At 35.4% G+C, this 11,592-nt stretch overlaps 1 protein-coding gene across 1 annotated transcript; it reads left to right on the forward strand.

Annotated features, from left to right (window-relative positions):
* The first annotated feature begins 1,837 nt into the window (after window positions 1–1,837).
* Window positions 1,838–11,317, forward strand: LOC117329819 (tolloid-like protein 2). Its single transcript, XM_033887974.1, has 6 exons — window positions 1,838–1,932; window positions 4,606–4,661; window positions 5,999–6,092; window positions 7,291–7,412; window positions 8,242–8,412; window positions 9,681–11,317. Exons 2-6 carry the CDS (start codon window positions 4,616–4,618, stop codon window positions 9,896–9,898), a joined length of 651 nt encoding a protein of 216 aa, XP_033743865.1. The 5' UTR covers window positions 1,838–1,932; window positions 4,606–4,615; the 3' UTR covers window positions 9,899–11,317.
* Window positions 11,318–11,592: the final 275 nt, after the last annotated feature.

The following is an 11,592-nucleotide window of genomic DNA, read 5'->3' on the forward strand; positions in this document are numbered from 1 at the left end:
TCACTTTCATCAGACAATTGACCAGGGCAGCATATGTAGGCGAAGGTGTAAAACTTGTACGAGTTGTCTTCGATATTCGAAGATGGACTATCACAGAATTGACCAGGTATTACCCGAGGAGTAACAGAATCAAGTCGTTTCGGTCCAATTACGACAATAAAGCATAGTATTGTAGCACTACAGCATGGCCGAAATTGACATCTACATGATGTTGATTTATAAAAAGACTACAGAAATTCCGTTTATGGAATATCTTGACTCTGTATTGGTCTCCAAGTGTTACGTGTTTATTCAAACTTGTAAAATGTGCTTAGCCTAGATAACATTCCATTGAACGTTTATGAAGCATGGCTATTAAAAAAGAATCAAAACAGTCTGCGTACTGGTTATGAGTCCGTTTTTGCATTTGCCTGCAATTAAATATATTCATGAATATTTGTACAAAGATGTGTAGCGATCATGATACAAGGGCTGATTGGTAAGTTGTGAGCCTCATATTGAAGAATTTGAATTTTGCCGGATGTTTGATTAATTTTCAACATAATCCCCTTCAGTATCTATAAAGATGTGTTTAAGGGCCTCAGTGCGCCTTTCATAGGACTCATTTACTTGGCTGTTCAGAAAGTCATCCTCTGCATGTTAGTTTTAGGGTTCGGGTGCCTGAAATAGCTGTTTTCAGTTTTAGAAATAGATGGAAGTCTGATTGAGCGAGATCAGGCGAATAAGGTGGATGCTCAACCAACATTAAAGCCACAATCGAGAATGGGAGCTATGGCAATAATAAACCGTTTCACCCTTACCCTGACCCTAACCGATTTTGTCAATTTTGCAAACGCCGCTTGTCTTGTTTATCTTAAGAGTGCTACCTCGTCGATATTAACTATGAGACCAGTCCTTGGGTACACGGCCCTATACAGTCAGAGAATAATGGGACTTAAAAATAACATCATTGAGTACCTCCTTCAATACGAGGCTCACAACTTATCAACCAGACCTGGTAAGTGCTATTGCTACGGGAATTAGCAAGAGGTTTGTGCAACAGAAAAAAGTACGTATTAATTCCGTTTGATTTTAAGGGAATTAAAAAAAATGCAAAGATGTCCAATTCCCTACTTTACTCGGTAGCAATAATCGCTCACAGGCGGGGGAAAAAGATCAATACTCAACAGGTTGATCATTTACAGGGGCTACATCTACTACATATATGTAAATACTATAAAGTGTTCCAAAGCGCAGATGTGTTGGCATATTCCATCGTGTTCAGTTCTACATTCAAATATTACCATGTATTCAACTTTCTGTAGGAAAAAAACTGTTGCGGTTTTTGTTTTTTGTTTTTTGTTGTTTTTTTAGTTGGTTTTTGTTTTTGTTTTGTTTTTTGTATGTCCATACTTTTTACAACAAGACCAAAGATCTTTACAAAGATCTAGGTAGCGCTGGATGTTCAACCCATAAAAAGTTGGGATACTGGGATCATATTATGAGCCAGAACAAATTTTGACCATGCCTACACGGCAATATTGCTACCAAGTATTGTTTAAGTTAGGAATATATAGGGATAAAACAAACAAACAAAGAACAAAATTGTCTAATTTAGAAATAGATAGAGGGGGAAAGAAAATAACAACGACAAACAAACAATGGAATTACGACGCTATGGCTGATTGGATTTGCTATGATATGCAATTAAATCATTTGTTTAAGAAAAAAATGCACAGTGTGTAATAACTAATGCATTTGTAAACGACTGTCACAAAGGCATTTAAATACGGTCTATTTAAATGCTTTATCAGAATGATCACATATGCAGTGTGTTGTATCTGTCTGTAAAGGGTTTTTTGGTGTGGTACGTACTTTGTTGGACTCAATACCTGATATTTTAGTTGGTCTGAGACTGTTTACCATCGGGCTTCAACACTTCACATTTATTTGGTGAGTAACACAATTTATTAATTAAGCATGTTGATTTCAAATTGATCAAATATTTACCGGGAAGTAAATGTTAAGTCAACGACAGGCTTTGTAGTTTAATTGTTGGTATTAATATCGACATGGGTGTGTTTGTGAATACGTTGATAGCTTATATTATAAGTACCATCTAAATAGCAAATCCAGTGTTATTAATGATATCTAGCTAACAAATTACTTCTTATGTGGAATTAAACAAAATGTTCAATGCTTCGTATGTACCATAGCTAACCATAGGCCCTACTACTGACATGCATTTGTATAAGCTGTTTGTAAAATTCAACAAACCATGTGACAAATGCATGTTTAAGGGGACATAATTAGCTCATTTATATCATCTACACACAACAACATTTTGTTATGCTCACAAGTGTCTAAAGTGGAAAATCAGGGGCATTGTTTTGTCCTGATTTTAGTTGTCATATTTACTAACATTAATATTTTGACCTTGGAATCCATATGGTGACACGACATGTGTGTGTTTGTGAGTACGTTGATAGCTAATATGATAAGTGCCATTTAAATAGCAAATCCATTGTTATTAGTGATATATAGCTCACACATTACTACTAATGCGGAATTAAACAAAATTGATCAATTCTTCGTATGTACCATAGCTAACCATACTCCCTTCTATTGATATACATTTGTATAAGCTGTTTGTAAACTTCAACAAACGATGTGGAAAATGCATGTTTAAATGGACATAATTACCTCATTTGTATCATATACACACATAAACATGTTGTTATGTTCACAAGTGTCTAAAGCGGAGAATCAGGGGCATTGCTTTGACCTGATTTTAATTGATATATTTACCAACACTAATTCTATTTTGACCTTGGAATCCAAATGGTGGATGCAAATGATATCACACAAATATGACATATAGGTAGACATTCCCAACATCACAAATGCTCTGATAAAAATGTTTTTAAAAACAATTGTTAAATCGCTGAGTTTGAGGTAAAAGATGCGCATTTCTGAAAACGTCGTCAATATCCACAAATTATTTGTTTGTCCTGTTAACAGCCATCTTCGCTAGCCAAGGCTTCTGATTACGTTACACTCCAAGAACCCTTGGTAGATATAGTCGTGTTTAAGCCGTCATGCCCCAGAATCCAAGGGCACCCAATCAAATCGCGTTTTACATTCAGGCTTGGTTTCGGAATAAACCAAATTCAACGCGCCAACTACAAAGCTACCTTGTCGACTATGTCATGTCATTTTACCTAAATACAGAGACGCACAATCTTGGGGAAAACATTCGCAGTGTTAGATCAATAAATATAAGTCACTGATCGCATATCTCATCAAAATAACACGACTATCCATGTGTGTTTGTATTTATCACCGATGAAGTACACTCGAATCTCCGCTAGAGGGCCAGAACTGACGTCGACGACTATATCTGCTAAGGGTTCGTGGAGTATAACGTTATCATAAACCTTGGGTAGCGAAAATTGTTAACAGCTATCTAACTCTAATTCTTAATTTTATGAAAATGGGTGAATTATTCTGTCACCTCGTACTAAGGTTAAAGTCATGGAACTTATTGTTATTGTTTTTTTCCTAATTAAGATGTCACCCAAAAGAAATGTGGGATTTGTGTTTTCCTCCGGTTTCTTTTTATTATTATTATTATTCTAATTCCGTAATAATTTTGTGCGCACCATTTATCAAAATCCATTTTATTGAGATTAATGAAACTTTTTCATGGTCAGAGGTTGTATGTGCAACTGACATCTTATTTTCTGATCGGTCAATCAACATGATCAAACGATTTTGATGAAATCTGCTGTATAAATGCATCATGGAAAACCGGTCGTTTTTGTAACCTCACTTGTCATATACTGTATAGGCAAATGACAGCTATTTCCTTAAATCTGTCGGCAAGATACATGTACTGTTCAATGTCGATAAAAATTGCCATAAGGGGCATTAGGGAACTGCGAGTGTCATAGCATCAACACGGCGGCTTCTGATTGGTCAAAATTACATATTGTACGATTTCGTTGTAGCTGCTATAAGGTGTATAAAGGAACTGCGGTTTAAACTGTGTGGGTTTCGTTGTCATAGCGACCACACGGAGGATTCTGAATGGATATTGTTCGATTTCGATGAAAATGGGCACCCAAGGGTAAAAGGAATTTCAAAATTCAAGCGCGCTGGTTTCCTTGTTTCCTTGTCATAGCAACCATATGGATGCCATGAATGGTCAAAATGTAGTCATAGAGTAATTTTAATGAGAATTGTTATATGTGGTTGCAATTTGGGGTACTGCTGTAATTGTTTCCCGTTACAACAAGAACTCTTTGTTAATTGAAATGTCTCACTTTAAGCCATATTTGTGTAATACTATTCACTTTTATTATTTCCTACCATATCCTATCACCACGTAGCAATATAAAAGGAACAATTGGCATCTGCAGTAAATCATTGATGATTTTGAGAAATTGTATGGCCAGATAAACCTGTTAATTTACTCCACAAATTATTGATAATAGCATTATTTTCGATGAATGACTTATTATCAACAGTATTTTTATCCAATTAATGAATTATCAAGGACATTGAGCACTTGCTCATGTATAAGTAGTTTATTGATGAAAGATATGTTTTGATTTTTAATTCCAGTGTCGGAGTCATGACTGATTTTAAGTATATATTGGTTTTGGTGACGGGAGTTTTCGGTAAGTATCTAATTTATTTTATTCAAATGGTATAAAATTAGCAGCATAAAAAACAATACAAAAAACAACAAAAAAATCAACAAAACAAAACAAAACAAACAAAAACAGATCGTCGTAAACAAGTCTTTTGCGTTAATATACGATCTATACAATGTTATTTATTTAACACGGAGTTGCAGTTAGAATCTGGGCGAAGTAATCTAACTTAGGGATCAAAGGAACATAATCTACAGAAAACCAATAACGATTTACGGAACGAAAATTAAAATCCTCGACCGTGGCCGGAGTCCGAGTTTGATACTCGTTATATCAGCTCCAAAAGTCATCATATCGATATAAATATAGAAAAAAAGAACCATAACTATTTAATTACATTTCAGTTTTATGACCAGAGCACAAATTGGTTATGGTATAATCACATTCCATTTAAGTCGCATCTTATTTGATATTATTCACCACAAGTTCACGAAAACCGTCAACACAGTTATAACTCGCTATATTGACAAATCTGATTGGCTGAAATTGCACGACGTCCCAAAACACTCGCACGAGCGTCCAATTTGATGCTTTATCACTTTCGCAGAGTGCGATTCGTTATTGAACCGAATAAGACGTTATCGGATATAGTCAACTCATCATCTGATACAAAAGTGAAAATGTAAAAATAACACAATCTCGACACAAGTTATAACAACTGATATTGATCAATTTTCTTCGCGTGAATGAAAGCAGACAAGGCGATAGGGGTCTTACTTTGGGGTAAATACTCACAGAAAGACCTCGTGGTTTATACAGGCCTTTTCAAGGAATATATCCCAGCTTAGATATAATATTAAAAGAGAATACGTTATAACTTGACCAAATATTATGCTATTCAACCCACTGTACCACTAATAGACTCCAGTTTTGTTTTCATTTTCTTTTTTAGTCAATCTGTGTTCTATATAACGAGCACTTTTGACGAAAAATATTTTCTACTTGCAGTCAAACTAGTGTCGAACCGCATTTGTTAATGTATTTGTATTTCTTTATAACCTAATACCATAGACAGATTTTGAAACAGCAATGTGCTTCCCTTTTCTAAAATGACATTAAGAGTTAACTATAATGGCCAAGAAAGGGCCTTGTTTTAAACTAGTTTCGAAAGACATTTGAATACTCAACCAACTCTACACGAAGCACAATTTATACAAGTTATACAGTATAATAAACGTACATAGCATAATAGACTATTGATAACAATACGTACATGTATGATTGAAGATGGAAGGAACATTAACGTTTTAGTTGTTTTTAAAAGTTTTCGGAAATCCCCTTTCTGATTTTCTTACCCAAAGGCCACACTTGCCACGAGGGCACAGATCTTATTGCGACTGACACTCAACAAGTCATAGAAACACCCGGGTTCAGCAACTTGATGGCGAGTTCAAGGTAAGAAGTCTTCAATTAATACGCAATCATGACAGAGGTTTGGGAGGGTTGATGCCATGTTGTCTAAAGTTGCATTTTTCTATAAAATACATGATAATCCCTGCGATATTCAAGCTGATAGCCCAAGATCGCGAGTTCGAGACCGAGTCACAACACGAGTCTTAAAACTGTCTCTTTCGTCAGTTGTATTGCTATGATATATAGAGGTTACACAACGAGTGGTTGTTGGATATGGAATTTATTTCACACGAGTAAGTTATTTTTTAAAAGTTACAAAGACACGAGCTTTAGCGAGTGTTTTTTGCAACTTTTAAACAATAACTTACGAGTGTGAAATAAATTCCATATCCAACAATTTCGAGTCGTGTGACCTGTTTCTACCACAAAAATATCGGCTTGAATCAAAGGGAAACGTGGTCAAGTACAATTTCGCAAATAAAGTGTACCGGTGACGTCCGGGACCCGGTGATGTGACATCATTAGATTATTGATGACGTCAATAACAATGGCAGCTTGGGTCAAATCTCACCGTGTTAGCCAATCAAAATGCGTACAGAGTTTATACCACGTGTGGTATAAACTGATTGTTAATCAACAGCTGTAATGATTAACTGATGGTCTGAGAGTTGAATAACACAGGGTATTGTGGTAGAAATCTCATTATTCAATCATGTGTTGATCCAAATGTTAAAGATTTGAATTGGTTAACGCACTTTGTTAAATACCTGTAAAATAGTTACGATTCGCATCTACAGTATTATGTATGTATGTATATACATTACGATACATATATTCATAACATCTGATATATGACTTGTCACAATGATCATGTCAGGGTATCTGGCCGACCATAACTGCACCATTGGAACGTTCTTTTCAGAATGTTGATAGTGTGCAGTGGTATAAGCTGGTGATACTTCTGGCTAGGTGATTAGGCGACGTAAATCGTGATTTTGAGGCCTGGTTAACGCAAAAGAAATACAATTGTCTCCTTGCGAACTTTAAGTTGTGCTATGAGCATACTATGATTGGGTAAGGGGTAGGGTTAAATATATAAAATAATTACTCCATTGTTTATATGCATACTTTTCGAAACATTGTCATTGTGTTGCAAGTTCGATGATATAGTTAGAACATAAAGTTATCTTTCTGAATTAAATTGATGTTTCATGAGTGCATTTTGCATTGGTCATTGTAGCTATCTGTTTGAGGCATGTTATATCGAAACAAAGGATCCCATGAACATAATCCAAGTTGAGATAGATGTGGATATGAACGCTCACACGAGCTGTTATTTTGACAGCATACAAATATTTGATGGTAAGTATTTTATCTAAATAAACTAAGGGTAATGGATATAGAATTTGTTTTACATAGTTAAAAGAACATAACTACTGACGGAAAATTTTATTTACTCAAGATTTTGAGATATGAAGGTTGATGATCCCAGTTGGAATTATTTAATTTACGAAAGAAAGTAAAACGTGTTCTTTAATTGTCGAAATTCTTCATGGTTCAACTTTCACAGCCGAAGTTTTCATTTCGAAAATGTGACTCAAGTTGGGTTTGACTAATATTAGTAAGGCGGATGCTGTCGATTAAACAGAATACGTTTATCTTTCAAGAGCATCTGGTGTTATTCGCAATGTACGTTTCAGGATCACCATGTTTTTATTTTTATGTACCCTCTTTTATCGATTTTGAGATAAATGTACGATTTTGTTTTATTACGTCGATATTCTATGATGCTTGTGTTCTAGATGTGTCATTAAGATTTACAAGATTTTATTAGTGCATCTGCTATGTTTTTATCTATGTCTAATGTATGAGGATGCAAGAAGATGACGGTGAAATATTTTTGAAATCAAATCAATTGAGGTCATTGTGGTCTATTTTAAGCTTTGAATACCTAAAGGCATTGAAGAACTGTAGGCTGTAGTCTTATTAATTAATCTCTAATGTAGTTCACTCTAAACTTGTTGTGAAATGTACAAATATCCTGTCCTTTTTGTAAAGCCAGTTTTCTTTTTTGATAAAAATGATAAAAAAAGCTTTGCAATTCAATGGTTATGTAGCTTATTCAAATTTGAAATATATGTAATACTTTGTGTAATTTAATTTTACGATTTTGCACATGTAAACTGAATAGGACCGAGCAGTGGAGCGGCTTCCCTCGGGAAATTTTGTGGAACCTCCTCAGGCATATCCCGTTTAAGTTCCGGTCGAGACATGTACATTGTGTTCATTGGTCACGGGAGTCACAATTATCTGAAAAAGAGGGGATTCAAACTTAAATATAAACAGATTAAGGATGAAAGCGGTAAGTTCTATAGTTGAAAGCTGCTTTTCTTCATAATTTCACACAAAATTCACCCAAACAAACAAAGAATGACTCATATATAGAAATGATATAGGAACTTCGTTCATACTATTACGCAATTTTCTTGAAACGATCAATAACATATTAATTATTGTACTCGATTATTTTGAAAAAAATCACCTTGCATTTTATTTGTAGTGCATCCAGTTTCTTTGATTTTCTGTTGTTTAATACGAAAATATCAACCAGTCATTATATAACGAGCCTAAACAATTGGATTTTGTTATTTCATTGTTACGTCGACACAACACAAATCTTCATGGTTTTCAGACCACAGAACAGCTCGACACAAAAGCCGCTAGTCTAGAAGCCTGTCTAAATGACATCAATACATGGATGTATTTCTATATACTCAGAAAAAGACAAAAGTGATATGTTTTCAGCTAAATGTTTGTGCCTAAATTATTGAAATTACCGAGGAAGTACAAGATGTTGATAACATTGTGATAACTAAACATGGTAATATGAGTAAACACTATTCCAAGTTCCTGTAACCACCATATAAGAAACAGTGGATTAATCGGCAGTTCATCACCAAGGATGTATACAATACATAGGCTACTTCGCTTGTTATTTCTCCATTTGACTGTGTCACGCATTTGCTCCTTGGTGTATCTGATACACTGATTAGCCACCTGCATGGTGTTCAGAACTCTACAGTACGATTGGTTATCCGTACTCGAAAGAGTGGGTACATCGGAACAGTGCTTTATTCATTGCATTGACTACTTGTGCGTTTCAGGCCACAGTACAACATTTTGATGTACACATACATGGCAATAAATGGAACAGCTCCAGAATATTTACAGGAACTTGTCACTCACTATTGGCCTTCACGATCTCTACGATTTGAGATATAATCCATGTTATGCGCTCCTACTATCGTATCGTGAATTACGGTAGCAGGTGCTGTGGCTAGGTGGATACAATCACATAGTGAAACGGTTTGGCATCAGCTACAACGAAGTCGAAAAACTGGCCATAGTTACGAAGGATGTTAAAACCCACCTGTTTGGGTCTGCATTTGAGAGTTTCACGCAGACGACCTGTACTCATCATCATCTAAAACATACATCGAGAAACTTTTGAAATGAAATATATTATTATATGATGTAAAGTGAAACGCAATAGAATCATTTTGCAAATTTGTTAGTTCGCTATATCAGCTTGGTAGATTTTTATTAATATTAATAACTTTATCATTACAGCTATCTGGGTGATTTGTGGCGCAGTGTTGGGAGTTGTATTCATCGTTGCGAGCATTTGCCTGGGAATATTCATCTTTTTTATGTGCAAGTCGAAAGATCAGGTGATTCCTTCAGCACCAGGCAAGCCTTCAAAATCATCATCGACCGCACGTTTGGATGACGCCTTTACCGCAGCAGCATGTCCCAGCAAATCTGGCACAGATTCGCACCCGCTGTGATACATCAGGATTTCCATACAAAATCCACAGATTTTATGAATGCAAGACATGTACAGCGAGACTCTGCCTGAAGATTTTGGATTGTAGTGGAAGAAATACGACCACCACGACAAGATTAGAAAAATGTTCTTTTGTGTGTTTTTATTTTTGACAAATCATACAATAATATGTATTTACCAATATTATGTTAAAACGATCTACAGTACGCGTCAGGTGTTATGGTTCTCTTTCGCCCTCAGGGTTGCGAGTGTCACTCGAGTGTAGGGGAATAAGTACGCCCCGTGTTTCAACTCGGGGTTCGTGGTCAGAGTTTTGCGACCTTTCACCTTTATCTGTACTGATTGTTTTACCATGTAACAATTCATTAATATGCTCCTTCGGATTTTGAGAAAACGTAAAATACTGTATATCCGTAGATTGGCTGAATGATCATGAATTCATACGTAATTTTCATTAATTGGCAACGAACTCGTGTCCTGCTATTAATCCCACGGACTTCAATTATCACAAGTATACCTAGTAAGGCATCAGTACGTGGGATGATTATCAATTTAGACAAAATATTTCTGGTGTTTTCGAAACAAGCACTAACTCATAGAGTTGTCGTACCGTCTCCATCGCATCACGCCGTACAAAACGCCTGAACCTCGTCTTGCAGTACAAACTCTAATGCTTTATATACATGTACATGTAAATGTAATAAAGAATTTGTATATTGATTCAAGGGTAAGCAAATGGTATTGATTTGAATTGTGTAACCATATGTTTTAAACATTTGATCGCTAACACGAGTAATACTGCCAACGCTACGAACCAATCACAATCCATGATTCTAAAACCACGCCCACAAATGGTGCAGTGAGTGTCAATCAACGCATCAGAGGGAAACGTGTCACATATCTTCACATTGTATTACATCCGCAAAAATAATTTAAAAATAAATAAAATACTCTTTTTACTTATATCTTATAGAATCATCAGCACCCGTAACCAGAAAATTATTATCAGCTAAGCCATTTTTTATTTACTTTCATCGCACGTTCATTTTAATACTTGTTTAGGTTCATAGTCTCGTGAACCGAATCAGACTTTAGTTGGTTCATATAGCGACAATGCAGCGCAAATGTAAATATTTATTAGTTAGTTTTCAGTATTGTATCAAAACGATATTTAACTAGTTATTGATGCATGCCGCGCTAACGAAAATGTATCGTTTGTGTTCTTAATTTTTTTTTAATTGTACACATTTCCTTTAACTTGTGAACAAATCAAAATTTTTAATGAAAAGGTGCTACAATTTGTAATACCAGAAACATATATAACAGATATAAATAGCTCTCTATTTGCCCCGAAGTGATACCCTCATGAGCAAAGACCGATTTACCTGTGCTCGCGTGTGTGATATGGGACAAAGTGCTCTCGATAAGGGATATGCTTGACTGGTCACGAATAAAAGGAGCTATGCACCAGTTGTACGGGTAAATAGCGATGTTACTTATCCCTTATACGCGTTTCTGGTAATACGTCAAAATATTTTTTTTTTTTTTTAGTTTACCAGAAATTAATATGAATCAATATCTCGTAATCTGTGCAAATCTATGTAAATATACAATATACGTACATTGTATCTGCCTGTACATTGAAGTAACCGAGGCGTGTGATAGAGTCGCGGTTGTGTCTGGATTCATGGGTTA

Source organism: Pecten maximus, chromosome 6 (assembly GCF_902652985.1).
Source record: "Pecten maximus chromosome 6, xPecMax1.1, whole genome shotgun sequence".
NCBI lineage: Eukaryota > Metazoa > Mollusca > Bivalvia > Pectinida > Pectinidae > Pecten > Pecten maximus.